At 39.7% G+C, this 25,736-nt stretch overlaps 1 protein-coding gene across 2 annotated transcripts in view; it reads right to left on the bottom strand.

The window, feature by feature from the left end:
• Positions 1-25,736, bottom strand: part of LOC106075262 (MDS1 and EVI1 complex locus protein EVI1-A-like) — a 111,076-nt gene that overhangs the window by 75,322 nt on the left and 10,018 nt on the right. For both annotated transcript variants that reach the window (XM_056008095.1, XM_056008096.1), the window contains exon 3: positions 16,130-16,255. In XM_056008095.1, coding sequence (XP_055864070.1) covers positions 16,130-16,195 — 66 coding nt within the window. In that variant the 5' untranslated portion in view covers positions 16,196-16,255. The remainder of the gene's footprint in view (positions 1-16,129; positions 16,256-25,736) is intronic.

Genomic DNA, 25,736 nt, shown 5'->3' with positions numbered 1-25,736 from the left:
TTAAGCAGTTGAGAAAGTCAACGCCACCATTTAATTGCTTCTCTGCTCGCTGTATGTCGCCACTCGTCTAGAACATTGCATGCCGGGAAAACCCGGAGAGACACATAGCGCCGATAAATAGAAGAGGCGCATTGAAGAGAGGCGGAATTGTGCGTGTCTGTGTGCGTGTGTGTGTGTTTGTATGTGGCGTTCGTTGGATGGGAGGATCGCAAAGTAATAAACACAGACAAAAAAAAAAACATACTCAAAGGGCCCCATGCAGGTGCACATTCTCAAAGGTCTATAAAGATTTAATTTAAATGGTATCATTAATGCTATTTATTAATAAGCTTAGTTTACAGGAAGATACAATATTATCAGAATCAGATACATGGTATCTAAAGATAGTCAGATCTAGATAAAAATATAAATCTAGATTGACGAATATAAATATGCCTGGGTTGCGTGGCGAGCGCCCTACGGTACTCACAAGGGTTTGAGCCGGCACTGAAGTGCGTTTTGATTTAAAGCTATATACACACACCGAAGGACAGGGAGAGAGAAAGAATGGAGAGCAAGCTGCTGGGTGTAAGGCGAGGAGTTGGGCGCCCTTAAAGTACCCTGGTGCATTGTCTTACCCTAGGTGAGCCGGGTGCGGCCAGATGCACGCTGAATGTGGCGGGAGTTCAGACGCGAGATGTTGCCGCCCACCTCTTTGATCAACAAAATGTTCACTTCTGGGTCCATTGGGCCTGGTTATGTTTTCTGGGTTTATTTTATGTTTATAATTATAGGTTTTTATCATTGAAGTAAAAAAATAGTATCTTAACCGTTTTTTTTTTTTACTTTCTTTATTTCCTAGTTTCCATCTCACTTTTATTCTCTCTTTTATTCTCTCTCTTTCACTCTCTCTCAATCTCTCTTTCTGCCTGCTTCTGTCTAGGTAATCCTCTGACTACTTGCTATATCAAGCTCGAACTTTTTCTTTGTATAGTATTTGTATGTGTTCAGTTTCTCTCTCTCTCTCTCTCTCTATCTATCTATCTATCTATCTATCTATTTATCTATCTATCTATCTGTCTGTCTGTCTGTCCGTCCGTCCGTCCATCCATCCATCCACTTTCCTCCACTTTCATTCTCCCATTCCTCTTTTTATTTTCCTTCTCTGGCTCTCTCACTCCTTTTTTTTTGTTTAACTCTTTCTATTTCTTAGTTACTTTTTTTCTTTGTTTTCTGTCTCTCTCTCTCCTCTTTCTTTCTTTGTTTCTTTACTTCTCTCTTTCTCTCTCTGTCTCACACACACAAACACTCTTTCTCTCATTCTCTATCTTTCTCTTTCTTTTTCTCACAAACACACAAACACTCTTTCTCTCATTCTCTCTCTCCTTCTCCTTTTGATTTAAAATCAAACTTTAACAAAAACTTTTCGTCCTAAACATAGGAAATACGTCATGAATATATTCATGAAATAAAAAAAAAAACTTAAATGATACCTCCTGGTCTACGTACATTCACTGACCATGACACCTGGGTCAAAGAATGTGTACCAAATCTAATTAGTCTCCACCATATCATAACAGAAACTAAACTGTTTAACCTCAGAAGCTCTGAATACCTTTGGGCTCTTCAGAGTTCACTAAATACACTTTAGACTCAAATAGTCCAAGGGGTGACAACCGATCTGGAGCTGTCTGTACTTAGTACGAAATAGTAAACAATAACTAAAATTACCTATAATTATTAACCCAGATCCGCCCAGATGACAGCGCGCTCATGCTCATGTGGCCGCCCCCCAAATTGTTAAATCGAATCCGAATAAAATATTCCCCCCCCTCTACTCAAATGGCTTTGCCCGTTTTATTCCAAAGTCTGGCGCCGTACGTTGAGCCCTGTGTGCCTAGCATTGTGCCTAGCATGCCAGTTCAAGGCATAGGAGAGCTGGATTTATTCTTTGGGGGGGCAATTATCTCTTTAAATGATGCCGTCCTGTCATTTTATGTCTACTTAATGTTGTTTCATTATCAGTGGCGAGGTGGGGGGAGGGGGGGGGTCAAAAACATCCCACCCCCTCTCCCTCCCTTCCTCACAAACATAAAACAACGCAATTGAATTCAATTCTCGATCGACGTATACCTTTAATAGATCTGGCAATGACGCGTGATGTGTCGCCCTGTGTGGAGAACTTGTAGATTTCTTGACACATTGCGATTGTCTACCAGCCAATAAAAATGGAAATAATGGACGCGACAAAAAAAAAAAACGATTCTTAGGTCTTTATACCCGTGTAGGAAAAACCAATGACTAATGCACAGCGTTCCGATTGACCAGGAACACGTTTTCAAGCATATATCGCATTTCTCTGGAAGCGAAATATGAACTGTGACGCTTTGCATAGCATATAGTGAATCTTCAAGCGTTTTTTTGTTGTTGTTTTTTTAAATGCTAAGCCGAATTTTTTTTTTTTTTTTTTGCGTCATTCATGCCAGTAATTCATGTCATTTGGTCATTTTATGTCAGTGAGGCTCATTCTCAAACAGAGCCAAGGTCATATTGTGGTATCCAATAAAAAGATAGAGATAGAAAGATAGAGGGTGAGAGAAAGAGTGTGTATATGTGTGTGAGTGTGGTCGAGAGGTTAAGTACGTTTGGCTTGGCTACCAATGAAGGGGGCTCGAGGTTCGACAGAGTTGAGTTTACTGAGCGCCTAAAAGGCAGCACGGAAAATCTTCTCTCAGATACCCTCTCTCTCTCTCTCTCGCTCTTTATCTTTCTTTCTCTCTTTCAATCTTTCTTTCAAGACATCTTTTCGTTTGTATTCTTTTATTTGTTTGGGATGTTTCTTCAGATTTGAAGATTATTACATCCTAGCCGTGGCTGAGTGGTAAAGCGCTTGGCTACCGAACCGGGGTCCGGAGTTCGAATCCTGGTGAAGACCACTTCAGGATCTTTGGGCGCCTCTGAGTTCACCCAGCTCTAATTGGGTACCTGGCGTTAGTTGGGGAAAAGTAAAGGTCGTTGTGCTGGCCACATGACGCCCTCGTTAACCGTAGGCCACAGAAACAGATGACCTTTACATCGTCTGCCCTATAGGCCCTATAGGCCACAAGGTCTTAAAGGGGAACTTTACTTTTACATCCTATCCGAAAACTCCCGCAGGATGGCAGCGGCTGTGATTCGAAGCTGAGACTCTCGAGACTAAGAGTCCAGAGCGCATACCACACAAGCAGGCTGCTGTTCATGGCGAGTCAGTTGAAGCGTCGGTTGGCAGCATTTAGTTATTAGCCGTCTTAAAAACTCCGAATCATTATCCCAAAACATTAGGATTCGAACTTAATGCTTCTGGTTTGACTTGTAACACAGCACTCGTGTTTTTTCAAATCTTTCAAACGTAATAAACCAAGTTTAAGTTAAAAAAACTCGAATCAATAAGTCATCCACCACAGCATCGGTATGTATATCACCTTATCAAAAGTCATAAATCAAAATTGAACATTCCAATCTACTATTTAATCCCCCCCCCCTCTTCCATTTGACCTCTACCCCCCTCCCCTATTAGAAACAACTCTTGTATAGGACATGAAAAGTTCAGAGGTCTCCTCCAGAGGCGAACAGCCGTGAAACGCCAAACTGAACACAAACAGAAATAACCGCTCGACTTTCAAATGTCCGTAAAATTCTTTAGATTTCCCCTTTAAGTGCACAATGGAAGAGGTCGGTGAATGGCAAACTTTTTTTTTTTTTTCATTTATCTATACAGCGTACAAAGATTTGAATGATAGAACTCGCGATAATCTTGGCTGCTTTGGGGATGAGTCAGACCTTGTTTGCCGTGGTGGTAAGTGGCGCTGGTTGACTGCAACACATTTTGGTATTTCCGTGGGTCTACAGATATTATTATATAAACACAATGACAAATATACACAATTTACAATAAGGAAATGAAAGGAAATTAAAGGATCTTGATTTTTTAACAGTGATTATAAGCCTGGTGTACCATGAACCTTGAGTTACCATGAACCTTGGAGTACCATGAATCTTGGTGTACCATGAACCTTGGGGTATCATGAACCTTGGTGTACCATGAACCTTGGAGTACCATGAATCTTGGTGTACCATGAACCTTGGAGTACCATGAATCTTGGTGTACCATGAACCTTGGGGTATCATGAACCTTGGGGTACCATGAACCTCGGGGTACCATGAACTTTGGGGTACCATGAACTTTGGGGTACCATGAACCTTGGGGCTACCGCTGGACAGTGTAGGGGCAAAATTTCTTTTATGGTAAAGTCTTTAAAGACTGAGAATATAATTTGCAGCAATGCTGGTATTATTTTTCTTCTAGTATGTCTATAGTTGACAAAAGAATGATAGACCCAGGAATGTAGCTAGGTTTTTTTTTATCGTTTGAAGGCCCGAGGAGCTGGACCTCTTTGGGCGCCCCTGCATATTGCTTAATATTTATTTTAAAGTAATAAACACTCATTTGGCTCCCCCCCCCAATCAAGTGGGGGCCCGGGGGGATTTTCAAATTCGCCCCCCCCCCTAGCTACGCCATTAGATAGGGTAAGCACCTTTGAGTTGGAAGTAAAGTATAAGAAACTTTTTTTTCTATCCAAACTCAATGTCTTTTATAATCGGATGATGATAACAAATCACATTGCGGTCTGTCTCTACGTGTGTTTGTGACTGTCTGTCTATTTCTCTCTAACACTGTCTGTCTGCCTGTCTGTCTGTCTGTCTTATTAGTCTCTTCCAGTAATGTTGACTCACCAGAATATAAAAAATATGATAAGACCCCAAGTTTAGTCTAAAGTTGAAGCAAAGGTTTAGCCTGAAATTGAGTCCAGAGATAAGCTAAAACTCTGAAACTTGAAGAGATATAAAAAAAAAAGAAAGAAAAAAAAGTAAGAATGAAAAGAAAGAAAAAAAAAAAAAAGAATAAAAAAAGAAAGAAAAGAGATAAAAGAGATGAAAGAAACAAAAAGGAAAATGAAACTTGGTAGGTAAGTGATCATGGAAAGAAAAGAAAAATCTAAGAACTCATAAAATTTTACGCTATAAACAAGAAAAAGCAACAAAACTATATTTAAAAAAAACACACGCAAAAAAAAAAACAATGCGTTATTATCTAAGTAGCGCCACTTATGGGGAACATTTGCCCCTTCAGTAAAGGTGGAATCTAGAAAGATTAAGATGGCCACAGATAGACAGATGGTCAGATAAAGTCACATGTTTATTGTATGCCCACACCATGCAATGCGTGTCTTAACGCTATTAACCAGACAAAGTGATTTAAAATGTCTGTAAAACATGTCCGCTCTAGCTCATTAAACGTGTCTGTTTTATTGGCTTCAGCGTATACAGTGAGGATGATATCCAGGGATGATATAAATATGTCACGAGCTAAGGTTGTCGTGATAAAGGGCGCCGACGGGGGCGCGGGTTCTCAATCTTTGAACCAGCGGTCCTGTGTTCTTAACGATCTGTCGTCACTGTTTAGCTAGACGCCGTGCATTCTGGGACATGAAGTATGTTGCAGGTGAAATTATACACACGATTTTTTTTTTTTTTTTTTAGCTTTTAATTAAACAATGCACGCGGAAAAAAAAAGTGAAGCGTTATTTGTTTCGTTGTTATGGTAGTTGTTTTTAGATACATCTCAATATTTTTGTATTTTGGTGAAACACGCGACACTGAGTGAGTGAGTAGCTTGGGGGGTCATTGCAGTTTGGTGGGTGGTAAAAATAGCTAGAAAACAGCTTCTAATAATTTTTTTTTTTTTTTTTTTTGAAATAGCAAGTATGCGAAAAAATCAGATTAAGTAGGAACTCAGCACTTTTGATAATTGGAATAAACTAGTTAAGTCGTTTTGATGTATTGTTTGGTTTTGTTGTTTGTTTGTATTTTTAATTGTTTTTGCATAGCGCATCTTTCATACACCAGGAACATCCGGGAGACTGTTTCTATGTTGTCTTTGGGCCCTGAGTAAACACAGCCGATTTCGTGTTGGGATTCGAACCAAAGCTCCCTTCTTAAGGGGCCAAGGGGTTTACGCCACTCAACCACGGGGGGGGGGGGGGGGGGGGAAGGCTGTGAGAGTGAATTGATAAAAATATGCGCTTTCTTTTCAATCAATGACTTGCTCCTCCTTTCTTATTCTCTTATCAACACACACACACACACGTTCCGTCATTACTTCAAGTTTTCAGAGGATTTCTATTAATACATTCTATAACAGACAGTAATGGAACGAGGTCCACTTTATGCATATTAAATAGGTGTATTTTTTACTATCCGGTTTACTATCCGGTAGTGATATCCGACCGGAGCCGAATAGCACCGGATAGTAAAAAATGCCGGATATTCGGCAGAAGCCGGAGCCGGAGGGGCTATCCGGTGCACCCCTAATTTCTAATAGATATCTCGGAAGACAATGGATGCGCCCAGATGAGTTACTGGTTTTATTGTATTTTTGAGACGGGGCAGAATCTGGTGTGGCTAATCAAACCAATTCTGGAGCGGCAAAGATTGCCACAGCTCTGCATGTGTTTACATCTGTTTTATGACTAGTTAATATGGCAGCTTTCTTTCTCTTTCTCTTTGCTGATGCAGCTTCGTTTCTTTTGCTCTCGGCGAGGTTCGTAGCAGCACGCACAGTCTGTCTCTATGCTGTCCGATCTCGGACTGTTTCTTCTCATATACTTTCATTGATCCCTGTATTTCTCAAGCCTCGCTTGCCGACAACTCTATAGGTTATATCTTGGGCGGCCTTTGGGTCTAACTTCCTCCACAAGCTCAGCATAGAGGATGTCTTTAGGAATTCTTCCATCTGGCTTGCCAGGGACATTTCCGAGCCAACGTAGTCTTCTGCGTGTCAAAAGGATGCTGTGCATAGTGGCAAATTTCAAAGCGTCTTGATTGGGGACACGACCTCTCCAGGAGATGCACATTTACGTCGGAGGCAGCTTAATTGAAAACTACTCTCTGCTCTTGATAGATGTTTATTAGCCAGCTCTCCCTACCACTAGGAAGACTGCTTACTGCACAGGCATTGTAGACAAACAATTTGGTTGCCGTGGTCAATTCGGCCTTTTCCCAGACAAGTTTTGGAGAGTTTTGCCATTGCTGCAGATCCTTTTTCAGTGGTTTTGATCAACTCAGTGACTAAATTTATAAATATGCCCCAAACATTATATAAAAATATAGTTCTGGCTACTACCCTAAAATGCTTTATGAGATTTCTCGCGATCTGAAATTTTTTGTTCATAGGGTCAAGCTCGAACAGAACAGAAGGAAGAAGAAAAGGGCCAAACGAGAGAGACAGAGAGAGAGAGATGAGAGAGAGAGAGATGTGTGAAGAGCAAAAAATTGAGTGCAAGAACGACATAGTGGAGTCAGACAGAGAGAGAGAGAGACATTTTTTATCTATTGCCCCGCTATTGACATCTGCTGAGTTCCCGCGCCAGCAATAAGCTTCTCTCAATGGCGCGACATGGCCCTTTTTCTTTTTTTTTATTTTTCGAGGCTACTCATCCTTACCCTAATTAAATTTCACGAATGACGCCCTTCAGCCGCTCGCCCCTCGTGCTCTACCAATGCCCCCGCCATTTAATTGCTGACGGTTTCTAAGGTAACGTCCCGTGTGTGTATGAAAGACCGGAATGTCTGTATGCAGTGCCGGCGTGAATCTTATGGTGGCCCATTGTCCATAGTTTTTTCACTTGACTAGGGAGAGAGAATATGCTAAAAAAAAAGGAGATGTGGATTTAAATACAATTCACTTCTCTTATCTATACATCTCTTTTGTTCTCTTTTGTTTGGTTTTGTTTGTATGTTTCCTCTGTGTCAATGGAAGAGCAAAGAATTTCGAAGATGTGCCTTGCATTCAAAGCTATTTCAATGATTAATATTTTTTCATTCATCATTGTTCGGTTGTGTAGGATTTATTTCATTTTTGTCTGATGATACTTTGTCATATGACAAAGAGAAAAAATAAGAGAAGATAGATTTGACGGACCTTTGCTATAAAACCTCGGTTTGACGGGTACCTTTCTCTGTCATTTTGAATGGGGTTCGAACGTCATAGCTTAAGTATAGAGAGGAGTAAGAGAGTGAAATAAAAGAGTCAAGAGAGTCAAGTAAGTCGTGAAGTAAGAGAGTCAAGTAAGTCGTGAAGTAAGAGAGTCAAGTAAGTAGTGAAGTAAGAGAGTCAAGTAAGTCGTGAAGTAAGAGAGTCAAGTAAGTCGTGAAGTAAGAGAGTCAAGTAAGTAGTGAAGTAAGAGAGTCAAGCAAATAGTGAAGTAAGAGATTCAAGTAAGTGGTGAAGTAAGAGAGTCAAGTAAGTAGTGAAGTAAGAGAGTCAAGTAAGTAGTGAAGTAAGAGAGTCAAGTAAGTAGTGAAGTAAGAGAGTCAAGTAAGTCGTGAAGTAAGAGAGTCAAGTAAGTAGTGAAGTAAGAGAGTCAAGTAAGTAGTGAAGTAAGAGAGAGTCAAGTAAGTAGTGAAGTAAGTGAGTCAAGTAAGTAGTGAAGTAAGAGAGTCAAGTAAGTCGTGAAGTAAGAGAGTCAAGTAAGTCGTGAAGTAAGAGAGTCAAGTAAGTAGTGAAGTAAGAGAGTCAAGCAAATAGTGAAGTAAGAGATTCAAGTAAGTGGTGAAGTAAGAGAGTCAAGTAAGTAGTGAAGTAAGAGAGTCAAGTAAGTAGTGAAGTAAGAGAGTCAAGTAAGTAGTGAAGTAAGAGAGTCAAGTAAGTCGTGAAGTAAGAGAGTCAAGTAAGTAGTGAAGTAAGAGAGTCAAGTAAGTAGTGAAGTAAGAGAGAGTCAAGTAAGTAGTGAAGTAAGTGAGTCAAGTAAGTAGTGAAGTAAGAGAGTCAATTAAGTCGTGAAGTAAGAGAGTCAAGTAAGTAGTGAAGTAAGAGAGTCAAGTAAGTCGTGAAGTAAGAGAGTCAAGTAAGTAGTGAAGTAAGAGAGTCAAGTAAGTCGTGAAGTAAGAGAGTCAAGTAAGCAGTGAAGTAAGAGAGAGAGTCAAGTAAGTAGTGAAGTAAGAGAGTCAAGTAAGTAGTGAAGTAAGAGAGAGAGTCAAGTAAGTAGTAAAGTAAGAGAGTCAAGTAAGTAGTGAAGTAAGAGAGTCAAGTAAGTAGTAAAGTAAGAGAGTCAAGTAAGTAGTGAAGTAAGAGAGAGAGTCAAGTAAGTAGTGAAGTAAGAGAGAGAGTCAAGTAAGTAGTAAATTAAGAGAGTCAAGTAAGTAGTGAAGTAAGAGAGTCAAGTAAGTAGTGAAGTAAGAGAGTCAAGTAAGTAGTGAAGTAAGAGAGTCAAGTAAGTAGTGAATTAAGAGAGTCAAGTAAGTCGTGAAGTAAGAGAGAGAGTCAGGTAAGTAGTGAAGTAAGAGAGAGAGTCAAGTAAGTAGTGAAGTAAGAGAGAGAGTCAAGTAAGTAGTGAAGTAAGAGAGAGAGTCAAGTAAGTAGTAAAGTAAGAGAGTCAAGTAAGTAGTGAAGTAAGAGAGAGAGTCAAGTAAGTAGTAAAGTAAGAGAGTCAAGTAAGTAGTGAAGTAAGAGAGTCAAGTAAGTAGTGAAGTAAGAGAGTCAAATAAACCTTAAGAGTTATAGAATGTCAACCAACAGAGAGAGAGAGAGAGAGAGAGAGAGAGGCGGTAAAAGAGAGAGTGAGAGAGGGAGGGGAGAGAGAGAAAGGGGAGTAAAAAGATAAAATTCCGAAAAGTCCATAAATAAGTATCCTTTATCAAGAGACCCGAACAAGACACTGAACCCAAAACATCACATATAGAAAGAAAACTATATGGAGAGCCCCCTGATTTGGAAATCACTGCGCAGTTCATCTCATATATTGGTCTAGTCATCTGAACGCTTTAACATAATAATGAGAATGAGAAAGAAGACATAGGTAAGTACAATCGGCTTGTTTAATCCTTTAGAAGTGACTCGCTCGTCAAACTAACAGTAATACTTTCTAGAGCGGTTACTTTTTGAGAAGTTTCGTTTCTATCAGTCAGTCCCATAAAAACAGATTTTGAGATTGTTATTGGCCATGAATTGAATGCCCTGACACGAAGAGGTGAAAGTATGTACTTTTGGTGAAAAAAGTTGCAACTGAGCTTACACGTTACCCAGAAATATATATATACAGAGACAGAGAGAGAGAGAGAGTGTGTGTGAGAGAAATAGACAAAGAGAAATACAGCCAGGAACAGAGAGACACAGAAAGAGAAGAAGAGCATGTGTATGACTTAGCGTGACCAGGGCCTTATATGACCAATCGCACCAGCGCCCCGACGAATTCCTTTCCCAGCAATTATCTTCCCATTAAAACTTTATCTTCATTTTATCTCTCTCCCCCCCCCCCCCTTCTTTTTCCCTCCACATAAACACACATCACTTATAAACCCTTCACGGGCACACAAAATGAAATCCGTGCTAGATACGCCCCTGATAATACAGATACAACATTTACAAAATCTTCGTCATCCCACCACCAGGGACGCCCTACAGAACCCTAATCGACACGCCACAATCCAACCAAAGTCTCAGATGATTAGGGGCGTGAATCCCAACTTCCCCTAGAAGAAAAAAAAAATCCTGTCGATATCAAGTCAGAGAAGGGGAGACTAAAAGGAAGAGAAAAGAGGGGGGGGGTTACATTATAAGCTGAATATAATAGATGCTAAGTACAGAAGAGTTTGTTATGGGCGAATGAAGAGATTTGAACAAGGAAATCACAGATGGCCATAAGCGGGACATATTAACACGAGAAAACATGATTTGGGGGCGGAGCAAGAAAGACATAGATTATCACAAATAAGTAAAAAAGTTTTCTATTTCAAACCTTGTGGTCTACTGGGCAGATGATGTAAAGGTCATCTGTTTCTGTGGCCCACGGTTAGCGAGGGTGTCATGTGGCCAGCACAACGATCAACCGCCTTTACTTTTCCCCAACTAATATCAGGTGCCCATTAGAGCTGGATGGACTCAGAGGCGCTCAGAATCCCGAAATTAAAAATCCCAGTTTTCACCAGGATTCGAACCCGGGTCCCCCCGGTTCGGAAACCAAGCGCTTTACCGCTCAGCCACCTCGACTCCCAAATAAGTATAAATGTACTAAAATGTGTATATATATGTAAATACAAGACGTAAGCCCAGTGTGTAGGTCTTTAGGGTGTTTAAAGTGTTCAGAGTGTTTAGAGTGTTTAGTGTAGAGTGTAGATTTGGATATGAAGAACAAGATGGTAAGTGCGGGAGCAAAGCCTGCAGATCAATACATTGATCGATTGATATCAAATGAGATTAAATTTGCGATTTGTGATCACGTGGGGAAGAGCTTGACTATTTGTAGAATCACAAATATATTTGGCTTTAAGAAAAAAAAGGACTGAGTTTATTAAAATGTAACTCTGAAACTTGACAAAACAAAGTGTACTGAATATCTAAGTAAATAAGAGTTAAGAGGCTTGAGGGTCATCGATATTCTCCAACATAACGTGGGCACGGATAATGCCCCCCCCCCCTTTCCCCTTCCCACCATATGTTTTCCAAGAGAGTGGCTTTTTTTCAACACTCTTTCTCTCTCTCTCTCTCTTTTCAGTCTCTTTTTTTTTTTTGTGAAAGATATACCACCAAAATCGTTATTTTTCCTCTTTGAGTTAGCAATCAATAGGCCACAGATAAATGGTTAGGTCGGTAATACAATCTCTGGACTGAGTCGGGGGAGGGGGGCAGGTAGGGAAGGGAGGGAGAGGCAGATGCGGTTGATACGATTACCGCCCTCTATCTTATCTCGGCAAATGTTCAGATCATCAGCGAGATGTCCCCAGCGGAGTGTCCTCCGTGGTAGATATTGGCAGAAGAAAAGGGAGATTATCCGTCAAACCCATGTTACTAACTTGCGCCATCTGTTTCGTCTGCCCTGTTATCTTCTTCTTTTATCTCCCCTTGCTCAGAGAGATCATTTAATATATATTTTTAAAAAAATCTGTTTCCATACATCCTGTTCATTCTCTCTCTCTTTTGTAGCAGAAAGATGTTGCCTCAAATAGCAGTGATACTGATGTCGCCTTCCCCCCCCCTCTCCCAATCTTATTGTGCAGCAACAAACACTACACACACACAGAAATCCAAATCTCGGCTGCTAATTTGTCGTCGTTTGACCGGACTATATAGTTATAAGACACACGTTGGCGGAGTTACCTACCCAGTGCCCAGGAGACACACTATCCAACAGAATTTCGTTACCTATTCATCCATAACCACTTACTTAAGTTTCAGATTTAATAAGCGCCTGCGATTTATGGGGGGGGGGGGGGCATATGATGTAAAGACAGTTAGCGAGGGTGTCATGTGACAACCACAACGACCAACTGGCTTTACTTCCCCTGCATATGTCAGGGGATGGCAGGGCTCAGGGGCGTCCTAAAAAAAAATCCTGAAGTTTAAAATCGCAGTTTTAACCAGGATTCGAAGCCAAGAGCCCTGGGTTTGAAAACCAAGAGCTTTACTATAAAAAAATTGTGAGAAAAACAAACATTGAAAATCAAATCATTTTTTTTTTAGAAGTTTACAGCTTGGAACATTGCTCTTATTACATTGTTTAACTAGCAGAAACATACCGTGCTGTGCTTATTCCAAAGTGTACAATAAAGTTTTAACACAGAGGAAGTTAAAGAAAAACTTTGTTCTTATTCAATGTAGCCTCCCCCCCCCAAACCCCTCCTTTCCCCCCCCCCACATGGTGGCGTATGTTTCTCACACTTCCTACGACGTCTGCAATGATCTGACGAATATCAAGATTGAAAAATTCATTGACAATTACATAAATAACATAGAGACATAGAGACAAGGACCATACAATTTGCTGTTCTGAAAATAAAAAAAAAAATGTAATCTAATGAAATACAGACATTACTTCAAACAAACAAAAATGATGATTACGTCCTGGGTCATTTAGTCATGCATGTTAACCAATGACTTAAATTATGCCAAGTTATTGGTTTTTCAGGCTGACTCAGACAGCCCATTCCATGCTCTAGTAACACTAGGGAAGGAGAAGCATTTGTATAAATTAGTTCTAGCATATGTATAGACTCTTTCGTGGTTATTTTGTGTTTTTGTGAGTATTATATTAAGTTTTGTATTAGTATTTAAAGATTATGGTTTAGGGTTTTATGCATAATTGTTTTTGTTGTTGACATCCTACCCAAAGCATCCTTGTGATCATAACAATCATCATTATCAGTGTCAGGGAGACTTTGTCTATGATCAGTTCATGTTGTTTGGCATTAGGGACGCCAGTACAAACTGGAATTATAAAGAAATGATGACATCTCGCAGCTCAGAGCCTTCGTCATTGGTTGCTAAGTGCTCTGCCACTGAGCCGCCGCGGCATTGTGACGTAAATACGAACCAAAGAAAAACTACTCTCAAAACTTGATTGGTTAAAACGTATCGTCTGCTAGACGCATGAAAATGGCGGATCGGTTTCTGGGCGACAAGAAGACTGCACAAGTCACAGGTCACGTGGTGCAAACGGATTGTCAACCTCTGGCATTTTTTTTGTCAACTGAGTTAAGACTCATCTGTTGGTTAGTGTCAGGGAGGACTTTTGTCTGCGATCAGTACATGTTGTTTGACATTAAGGGCGCCAGTACAAAATGAAATTAAAAAGAAATGTCTAGAATCTCTAGCAAAAAAAGAGGGCGCGGGAGGGGGTGCATATCGCGATTGGTACTTGGTATTTCTGTGGAAGGAAGTAAGGTCAAAAATATGTCTGCCAATGATTGCATCTTCCAACGGATATGAAAGAAAAGAAAATTGAGCTGGCCCCGGGAGGGGGGGGGGGCTAAGATATAGCTTAATTGGTCAAGTATTTTAATTAATCAAGAGTAATATTCAGTACTGCAATAGTGATGGGACAGTTTTAAATGGGGTATCACATTAACCGTTTAAGAAAGGTACATTATTATATTAGATGTAAGTAGATATCGATACATATTACAATTTTTTAACTATGTATATATATATATATATATATATATATATATATATATATATATATATATATATATATATATATATATATATATATATATATATATATTGACACTTGTAGTTGATATGAAGACTGGGATTTTTTATTTCAAGATCCTTGAGTGCCTTTGAGTCCACCCACCGCTAATGTGAACATGGCATTAGTTGGAGAAAGTGAAACACCTTCGTTAACCGTAGGCCACAGAAACAGATGGCCTTTACATCATCTGCCCTATTGACCACAAGGTCTGAAAGGGTAACTTTAAGTTGAAATGAAGGAGGTATAAAGTTATATTTAAAAAGAACATAACAATAAGAAGTTATATAACATTTACATTAAATAATATTTTATATACATATTTGGGTTACTTACACATTTTTTAAAATCTAAACATTTTATTTAAAATGTGATTTAATTGTTTAGGGCTAGGGTTGCTACAGTTTCGTCCATTAGTGTCCTTACTTTACTTTTATCATCTCAAACCACATCGCACCATCTTAACAGTACGTAATCTGTGAACTGTAATCATTGAACACTTGATGACCCGGCCGCGTAGGTCTTAAGGCTTCAGTGACATTTGAACAGACCCGACAATCTGTTCTGAGTTGAAAGAACCAGGCCAGCTACGCAACACACACAGCATTTCATAACAAGGCGCATACGATACTTAAGCAACTAGCACATCCCAGAGTTCAACCGAGAATGTAGATCTGCAGTCACAGATCTTAAATCTATTGGTTTTTCAAAGTTGAAGAAGATTCCTTTCACGCGAGACATGGACCAAAAAATGGGGGCGGGTGCGGGGGGTTTGAGGGTGAAGCCAAAGAAGCGACAGGATGAGAGACCTTAATCCAGGGGCTTGAATAGGAAGAACGCCATAACTCTCCTCGTATATATGTTGCGTTACTTTGAATACTGTTTATTGTGTTTCACCATTATGTTGTTGTGACAGCAACTGTCTGGTTGAAAGAGATGGGAAATGGAGGGGCGCGGGGTGATGGAGTTCGCAGGTTGTTTTGGGGGGGACAGTGGGGTTGCGTGCAGCTAGTTCATTAGCTTTCATGTCAAGCGTAGAGACCTGGGGAATCTAATTCATCAGACAGGATTTCCTTACACCGGAGATACATTGAGAAGATATAGATGAGAAAACAGCAACATGCGGGGAAATGAAAGTTTAAAACCTTGTATTAAAAACATCTTTTCAGATCTTAGATGAAAATATATTGTAGGATAATCAAAAAGGTAATTTGAAAAAAAAAAACAAAAAAAAAAACCTAGAATGCCAGGTCTCTTAATCCAATGTGTCTCCGCTTGCTAACAATATAGCAGTTTAAAACAAACTCGATTTCCCGTTTAGTTATTCAGCGTTGTTTTTATCACCGCTGTAAAGTAAAGGGATGATGATGATGATGATGAAAATGATGATGATTGGAACTCATGAAGTTGATCTACTCCTTCAACGTTCATCTTGTGTGTTGATATCTTCAAACTCAGTACCAGTAATTCGCCCTCACAGTCAGACTCATGATATCCTCAAACTCAGCACCAATAATTCGCCCTCACAGTCAGACTCATGATATCCTCAAACTCAGCACCAATAATTCGCCCTCACAGTCAGACTCATGATATCCTCAAACTCAGTACCAGTAATTCGCCCTCACAGTCAGACTCATGAAATCTTCTGATCATCAATAACTCGACAGACACAAATCAGATATATTACACAGACTAAGTCAGGTCCTTTGTGGACATTTTGAGGGAGGTTTCCATGCTGAATTTAATCAGCTCAGCCAACCCAGCTCGTTGTGGGCTAAATCTTCAATACAAAGTTCATAACCTGCTTTGAGATTTGAACTCGATCTCCTCAGTTCAGGAGCCATTCAGTCATACAAATATTAGTAATTCTCAAACAAATTAACTCACTACTACCTGTTTTATCAGCTTATGTACACGACAAACCGTTGGTGATTATAAGTGTGAATGGGTTAAAGATTGGCCTAATAATTTCTCTTTATTTGAGCGCTTTTATCGGCTGGTGGATGTTTCATAAAACTTGTAAAGGCGTGTCTCAGAAAGTAACAGACTCTAAGTAACGGGGATTGACTATTGTATAGACTCACCTGTTCGTCCACTTGCACAGCCATCCGATCCCTGGGTCTGTGAGGGTCACTACTGGTCAGTTTCATCCAACTGCCGGGATCACTGGAGTGTAGCCAGCCTTTCACTTTCCCACAATCATCTACGAGCTTGACCAAAGAATGGTTGAGAGTTAGTATGGTAGCAAGTTAGAGATAAATAGAAATACATGTATCTAATACACACCAATAGAACAGGTGTGTTGAAACCGTGTTTTTTTTTCTACCCTAAAAAATAAATTATCTCCCCTTGACTTTACTTACGCGCCTTTACTGTTTGAAGGATATGTATATGTGTTTCTTATAATAATAATAATAATAATAATAATAATAATTATCGCTTATATATAGCGCTACTTTCATACTTCTAGGGACGCTATGGTCCAATCTCATTTGTGGACCAATTGGGAGGGGGGGGGGTATCTAGGAGTTGGTTTTCTGATGCCTTTTGGCGCTCAGTAAACACAACTCTGCCCGAGTCGGGTGTCGAACCTCGAGCCCCCTTCATAGGTAGTCAAGACAGGCAAACTTAAAGCGTACTTGGCCTCTAGACCACGCTTTTCACTTCTAGTGATTTCTTGTATCTTAAATAGTGTATATCTTATGAAGATGTGTAAATGTAACTAAATTTTAATATATTAGTAGAGCTAACTAACTAAAAAGAAGAAAACTGCTGAAATTGTTATTTAACTCTTTCTCTCCGTAATTATTTTCATCGTTCCGATAGAATTATTCATTTTGCTCGTTTGTATTTCTCTCTCCTGTTCTGAATTAACTTCAATAACTTTTTTTTTAAAATCAGGGAATGTTCTATTTGGTATTGAATTATAGGAGAATGCAGGCTCTTTTTACACAACACACATTAAAGTTTATAAAACCAAAAATAAATGTAGTTTAATGGGGGTCAAATCAACGCTGGCATCGTCAATTAGGAGAGAAAGAGTTAAACAAAAAAAAATTGCTGTTTTCAGCACACAAAATCAGAGGACGTGGGAGGAAAAGTATGCTAACATCTGGGGGATTTAATGAGTATTTCCTTGCTATTCTAGGACCATCACAAATGTATAAAGTTTACTTTTAAAAACCCATATCAACACAATCGAAACACAGAAGCAGGCTTTTAGTTGTATTGAAATAATTACAAATGATAAGAGACCAAAATAATTCTGAAGACCAATAAACAAACAGAATAAGGAGGTTTTTACTTAATATATACACAACAGCTTAGAATACAACAAAAAACACACAAGCCATTGGTTAAGTTATGGAGTCGCCTCAGACACATTCTCTGCAGGTGCCGCTCTGCCAAACACGCGTCACTTATTGTTACACCATTTCAGGTCTGCCGCCACTGTACAGGTCATGTCTGGCAAGTCTCGTGAGAGGGCTCCAAAACTGCGCCTTAAATCTAGGATAGATCTGCCAGGAGCGACTTCCACAACACCGCTCTACTCGCCTCCTTGACCATGAAAGGACCTCTAGACCTGATACACGCTCGGATTGTCCATTGGTCAGAGACTCTTTTCTTCCAAAAGGCTGGTCAGAGCAGAAACAGCATCTGCATTTTAGCGATTGCTCTAATCTTTCACCGCTTGAAGGAAGTAGGTATGTTACTCTCGCATCACCATATCACATCTCTAGTCTGAACGGTGCACAGTAATAACTCAACAACATAAATCATGATACTCAAACAACGGTCCGCGGGTCACAACCGGCCTCTGAGGCGGTGCTGTCCGGCCCGCTAAACAGCTAGACACAGAGGATCATAAATCCGCTCTCTTGGACTTACCGGTCTTGACATTTTGGGTCCCTGGATATGCGTATTGGACAAGTATATGTCCTAAAGACCAAATAAAAAAAGGTTGAGACCCACTGGCTTAGATTATTAAGAAGAGCTAGGGAAACAGGACGTCTGTCTTGCGCTTGCATGACGTACTGAGACAAACAAACTATTGAAGACATTTTGACTCGTTATCTTGTCATGACTACACGGCGCAGAGAAAGGGGGCGCTGACTGTGTTCTACTGACAGCGACATACTGGGGGATAGGACAATATACTGGGGGGGGATAGGCCGTGAATAGAAAATGAGGGCGGGGGGAGAGGGTGACTCCGGCTACTGGCAGTAGCAACAACATGTCATGAACAGGACAGCGGGTTCGTGTGGCTATTGTCATCATGTCACGTACTGGAGTCGCTACGATATACTCCAACGGGCTTATATACAAGCTAAAGACAGACACTGTAACAAAATAACAGGATGGGCTGAGCTACTGGAGACGGCATGGGCGCCCTATGCAAATGGTAAATCATATTCCCCCCTCGAAGGGTGGCTATATTGTTATAAATGTATAATTAAATATTTGATGAAATCAATTCTTTTTTGTTTTAATTTGTTAGTAAGTTGGAAAATTTTAAGATTAAAAGTCAATCTCTGTTGGAAAAAAAAGGCGACTCGTTGAATAATGTGTAGGCGTCTTTGTATTGGCTGACTAATTCTGATGTAATCTTTGAGTAGTATTGAATCAGATGACTGGATTAAAAAAAAAGGGGGGTGATAGAGATTGGACAGAAAGAGACAGAACCACGTGTGATTGTTGTATGTGGAAAGTAGTAACGTGAGTTGAAGCATATTTTTAAAACTGGTCATCATCTTGTTTATTCAAAAGTAGTTTTACTTGTTTTGAAATTGATAAAAGTTTTATACAAATGTCAATTTTTTAAAATTATTATTTAGTAAAATGCGGCGATTTAAGCAGCTTTATTCATATTCTAAGAGGCACATAAAGCCCAAAAAGAGGCAAAGAAAAGAGGCCAAAGGCCCAAAGATTCCTATGATGATAAAGCTAAAATTGAATAGCGCAAATTCTGAGGTTTCCTTTAAAAAAAAAAATTCTAATAACTATTAATGTAGACTTAACTGAAATATGTTTTCATTTTGTTAACAAATGACTGATAATTGATACTTGCTCCGGTCATGGCCACATTCTTATATGCTTGCGAATCTTGAACTACAGAGGAGGATCCCAGCAATGGAATTGAGATGCTCTATATTGAAGGATCTTCAGTATCACATACAAAGACAGCATCACATACAGGATCTCAACGGCGATTGGACCCAACGATGACTTGCTAACCACTTTTCTCAGGGCTCGCAAAGACCTTCCTTCAAGGAACAGTACCAGGAAAAAGAAGAAGAGGCAGAAAAAGCGATGGGAAGACAACATTAAAGAATACACGAGCCTGCCATTGAAAAGAGATTCTACTAAAAGTAAAAGAGAGGAATGGAGAAAAACGATCGACAGACCGTGTGTGGTGCCCCAACGGTTCAACAGACTGAGGGAAAGATGAAGGTCAATTAATAAACAGAAATCTATACTAGGTAAAGGTATAGGTTCCATCTCTAAGTCTACGGTTATAGAGCCTTGTAGTTTAAATTCTAGTCTAAATTATAGTTTAACTTGTTTAATTTTAATACAGTTGACTCTTGATAGTTTCGGGACAGACAGTATGTCGGATTACTGAAATGTCATCTACTCTGAAAGTTAACCGTATATGTCAAGTAAATCTATTTATAAGGTAAGAAAATATTTTACCTAGACTTTCAAATGTATAAATTTGTTTAAAAATTTAAAAATATTTAAATGTATTGATGTATAAAGCTTGGATGAGTTACAATTTCCACTTTCACGTTCTGTTCAAAATTAGAGTATGAAGGGTCGGACATTCAGGAGACAACTGTATAACTAATATACTACTTTGTTGTTATTTGCCCACCCATACACGCGCACACATACACGCACATACTTTTCTTCTAATAACATTGAACCAAGTTCCAGTTTATAAATAAATAAATGGAACTATTTATTTCAAGGTGTCTCTAAAAAACACTGTCGACTTTTGGTTTGTTGACATTCTCTCCCCTTCCACGCTACGCTCTTCAGAACCTAAAGTTTAAGATATTTACACTCGTTGACCTCTGGTGACCCCCGTGGGGGGTTACAATTAAGAGTTATTTGTTTCTGCGACACACATACACGCACAAAAGGAGGTGTGGGGGGGGGGTGGGAGAGACGTCAATGCAGTGCGTAATGAAGAGACACATTATATGCTAAGGCGCAGGGAGCCTTGTTGGGGTAAAGGGGGTTAGAAGAGAAGTACTACGTATGTTAATTGAAAAATAAAGTAATAGTAACGATGTGTGGATCGATATGAGGAACGGGGGGGGGGGGCGGGGGGAGATGACATGGGGTGGTGACTTAATAAGATATAAGTGACAGCGTGGGAAAGTCAGGCACTTAACAGCAACATTTACTATAGAACCAAAAAAAAAAGTCTTAACAGATACATGTTTCAGACCAACACATGTGTCAAGAAAATGTCTTTTTAGAAACTAGAGGCTACGTCAGAGAAAAATGATATTGTCTGAGAAAAAATGTCTTCATAGACATATTTATATTTAACACGTATTCCTGAGGGAAGAAACGACCCAATTATCGATTAGTGAATTGATCGTTTGGAAAAAAAGTCAAATGTAATAATGCTAAACATTTGTGGTCATGGATTGTTTATTCTAAGTAATTGTAAACCACTCACTGGCTGATCAGGAAACCACTGCGCGGTTCATCTAGGACATCGAATTACTGATCTGAACCCTCCAACATAAAAAAAGACAACAAAAAATGTGGCTAAAGTATTCTAAAAAAAATGTTCACCCTGGCGAAAGGGTAATCTCCAACCATGACTGTGACACTACAACTCCTCTACAACTCAACTCGAGGTATGTGACAGAGCTTGTTCATCTCTTCCCTTTCAAAACCTAGTTCATCCTTTCATTCCAAACCAGTTTCTGAAACTTCCTTGAACGTTTTGCTGTTGTGAGCAACAATCAGAACCAATGTAGAGTTGTCCCACCTGTAACTTCCGGTACTTCTATAACTCTTTCTCTCCTAACTGGCGATAGCAACGTTGATTCCACCAGAATGTGGTAAATAATTACGGAGAGAAAGAGTTAAAACTATTATTCCAAAATAAAATTAAACTTTAAAGACCAAAAAAAAAAAAAAAATTGCCGGGCAAAGAATGAACACTTTAAATGCATCAAAGACTCACGTTCTCGTGTTTCTCCTTTCTTTCTTTCTCTCTCTCCCTCTCTCTCTCTCTCTCTCTCTCTATATATATATATATATATATATATATATATATATATATATATATATATATATCTTCATCTGAGCGAAATTCTGATATTTATAAATTCTTGTTTTGTTAAATTTGAAATTATTACTATTATTATTTATTTTTTTTTCGTATTTTCAAACCTGGATCTTAAGCTGGGAAAGTCCACTGTACGTAGTCACCTATTCCCCCCTCCCTCCTCCCCCCCCCCTTCTTTTTTTTCTTTTCCTCCATCTAGCCAGGTCGAAGACTAACTGACTTCCCATTGTCCTGCCGGTATATGTCTATGCATAAGGCGTGAGATAGATAGTTCGTTTGTCAGGCGCTGTCACTCGTGTTTGCCCAATCTGGTGACAGACAAATTATTGCCCTTGTTTGGCCCTCTCTTTAATATCTTGTTAGCAACGCGAGTGTCACAAGAGAGTAGAGTCAGTTTGACGGAGGAGGCAGGTTACCGGAACATTTTCTTGCACGCCCCCCCTCTCTCTTTTTCAGCCTCCTACCTCCCCCCCCCTTATCGCTACTTTGATATTGCTATTGCTTATAATATTAGCAATATTGAGATGGGGAAAGTGCTTTTGACCCGCCCCCCCCCCCACATGCAACCATCGCCAAACTCCTCTTCACTGGCCGAATAAGACAAGGGGAGGAGAGGGCGGGGGGTCCATCACACGGGAGACCCTTGGCCACTATCAATTACTGTCAAAGGTGGATGTCTTTGTATGTCTTGAGAAGTCTCTTAAGACACTCCTGGTTTTCACTTTTAGACCAAACACCGCGCTCACAACCCCCCTCCCTCCCCCTTATTTTTTTTTTCAAATTTATTTTTCACCCTACTGTTTATGTGAGAGAATAAGAAAGGGGCGGAAAGGGGAGAAAGGGCGCCATTAAATTGGAAGAAACAATAAGTTCTAATCAGGGCGGGCAAACCTGGAGGTCAGCTTCTCGGGGTGTCACTAAGGGAGTCAAGTAGACTAGCTTTGGGTTTTTCCCAACAAAATATTTTTGTAAATGCTTTCTCTCTCTCTCTCTCTCTCTCTCCTCTGTCTCTCAGTCTATCTTTTCTCTCTCATTACAACTTTCTCTCTCTTATTAGCTCTGGCTTTCCCTCTTCAGCTGTCATATATTCAAATAATCTCTCTCTCTCTCTCTCTATTTCTCTCCATTTTTTTCTTTCACAAATATGACGTATAATAATTCTATTTCAATTTTGATTATTTTTTATACTCCACATTTCTACATCCTCCCTCCTCCTCTCTTTCTCAGCCTCTCACTCACTTCTCTCTCGCCTTTATCTCTCTCTCTATATATATATATATTATCATTTAAGTCTCTGTAAGTTTCTTCAAATGGCGATGTTGTTCTAAATGCATGAAGCGTAGGACGTAATCATCTTCTTTTTTGAAGTAACGTCTGTATTATATAAGATAAGAAGATAAGACGTTACCACGAACACCTATTTTAGACGTCACCCTCTGTACCATGGTGTAGCAGCTTCACACCTTTATAAAACATTGTTCTAGGGTACAATCATTGACATTATTGTTATTTTGTTAGAATCGAACGGAGTAGTCCTCCTCTGGCGCTGCCAGGGTCGAGTTTCGTTAAAGAGAAACGAAATTCACAGTAGTTCTTTTATCAGTTTCCACTGAGGAATTGTTTTGTTAAATTGTCAATTCCCAGCTTTAAGACTTTGATTAAAATGCATGGATTTTTTAAAGGAGCTGTTTAATCTTAACAGGCCGGATCTATAAGGGTTAAAAGTACAAAGGCGCCTGGGGATCACAGATGCCCAACCTGTGACGGCAGCTGTGTATCAAGGATTGGTCTCTTCAGTCACACAAGAAGTTGCAAAGGGAAAAGATCGTCTCTCGAGACGTAAAATACCACATTTTTTTCATATATTCATTAGAAATTTGGATTGGAAAATGTAAGTTGTTTAAATGCTGGGAATCGTCATAAAATGGCGGCAGATTCCAGAAGAAACATTGTGGTGTAACCGGTGTAAAGAATACGGAAGTTTAGGTCCACTATACTTTTTTAAAACCCATGTAATAATTTTTATGCCCTTTTTAAGCATTATTGAATCGAATACATTTGTATCAGGGGCGGACTGGCTATCAAAATCGGCCCAGGCATTTCTATACAAATTCTATATCATATGATGGGTATCTAATTCTAGGTCTACCTGTCCTCAAAATCATTATGTTAAGTTTGATAATGTATCTAGAATCATGCATACGGTGACATCTATCTTTATATTTATATTTATCTTTATAAGAAATATAGGCCTTTAGTTGGTTTCTAATCACGGAGTATGTAGGCCCTAAAAGGATGAAGTCTACTAGTAGACTATTACATTATTTCGGAAAATGTGTTAGATTAAAATAGTATTACACTGTAGAGTCTGATAATTTTTTTTTAAACACGACACACAGAGGGCATTTTTATAAGAGAATATTATACAAACTGTAACAATACTATTTGTGCCATAGTGGCATTGATGCGGCCATTTCGGTGACCCCCACCGGCCCATTAGGGTATCGGCCCACCGGGCATTTGCCCAAATGCCCATATAGCCAGTCCGCCCCTGATTTGTATACAGGGAAAAGATTACCGTGAGTTGCATTTAGTATGAAAATCTCCTATTGTAGATTTTATACAGACAAATAAATTATATTTTATCTGCCTAAGGACTAAGGACCAAGTCCATTGCACTAGCGGGGATGAAGAACCATGTCATTATCCAATATCCGAAAATCGTTCTTCAAGGCTCCGTTATGGCGGACACCCGCACTATTGATGAGAAGGAATATGGGGAAGTTCCCCGGTGTGCTCAGTCTTCGGCCTCGCCTCTAGCCCCAAGCCATCAGTTATAGGGATGTAACAAATTTATTTCTGCATTGCTCCCAGACAGAACATTTGGTCAGACAGAAGTAGAGGAGCTCCCATCTGTTTGGAGAGTCATCAAATGAGCTCTTAGAACAATTGAAAGAAGTCAGATAGAGACTCTACAGAGTAGGCTTATACATAATGAATGTAGAGTGCTGGAAGACCTTCACCTTGCTCTTCAACTTTGAAGGAAACAAAAAAAACAAACGTTTGGCAATGTTATAATCTTCGTTGATTTCTTTGTATCTTTCTGTTAATCCCTCACGAGATAAAAAAAAATGTCTGCAAACAGTATACCCCCCCTTCCCCCCCCCCCCCCCCAAATCACCCGCACTTTTTTTTTCCTCCATGATGATCCCTGAACCAGTGGCTCTGGTGTTATCTTTAGGAAAGTAGCCACTCATTCAACTTTTTCTTTTTTTTTTTCTATCTCTGCGAGACTATAGTTTTTAATACGGTGCTCCGAATTTATCATCTTTTCTTTTTTTTTTTTTAATCTTCTCGTGCCCTGTCAGTTTTTTTGAACAAATATATCTGTCACTAGAAGAGCTCCATAAGAGGAAGTTATCCCAGCAACCATCATTTCCATTCAGACAAATTATGACGTCTTCTCTCTACCTCTCTCTCTTACTCTCTATCTCTGTCTCTCTATCTTGGTTACCAAACGTTTTGAAAGATACTTTATTTACTTTCACTATCTATGGATTATGAGAATAATTTTTTTGCGTGCTCGTTCTATAGCAGATGTTCTCAAACTACGTGAAGGGTACACGATTAAGACAGGGAGAGTGGAGTAGTTATTTGTAGTGTACATTATTAGACAATGTGAGTGGTAAAGCGCTTGGCTTCCGAACCGAAGGGTCCCGGGATCGAATCCTGGTGAAGACTAGGATTTTTAATTTCGGGATATTTAGGGAGCCTCTAGGTCCACCCAGCTCTAATGGGTACCTGACATTAGTTGGGGGAAAGTAAAGGCGGTTGGTCGTTGTTTTGGTCAGGTGACGCCCCCGGAAACAGTGGGTCACAGAAACAGATAACCTTTAGATCATCTGCCCTATGAGATCGCAAGGTTTGAAAGACTCAGAACCAGACTTCAATGAGACAACATGTATTCCGGAAGCATAAAGTCGGGACGAGCGAAACCTGCCTAAGTGGAGCATCACCAGAGAATGCTGACCATGTCCTTCAAAAAGGACCGAACAAGGCTCTGGAAACAAAAACCTTCCAATAGAACAAAAACTATACGGAGAGCTGCCTGATCTGGAATCTACTGCGCGGTTCATCTCAGATATAGGATTACTGATCTGAACTGATCTGAACTGATCTGAACTGATCTGAACCCTCCGACACGCAAAATGAGAACGAAAAAGGGAGAATGAGGATTTATACTTCTTTTAGTTTGAGTAAGTGATTATTTAGCTTATAAACTTGTTTTGATTCCTATTCAATCTTCCATCTCTTTATCTCTAGCTCTCTCTATTGTGTAAGTCCACCCCACCCCCCTTTGTTCTCCCCTTCTCTTT

Source organism: Biomphalaria glabrata, chromosome 13 (genome assembly GCF_947242115.1).
Source record: "Biomphalaria glabrata chromosome 13, xgBioGlab47.1, whole genome shotgun sequence".
In the NCBI taxonomy this organism is placed as follows: domain Eukaryota; kingdom Metazoa; phylum Mollusca; class Gastropoda; family Planorbidae; genus Biomphalaria; species Biomphalaria glabrata.
The sequence above is the reverse complement of the archived record's forward strand: the minus strand, read 5'-3'. Positions and strand labels throughout refer to the sequence as shown.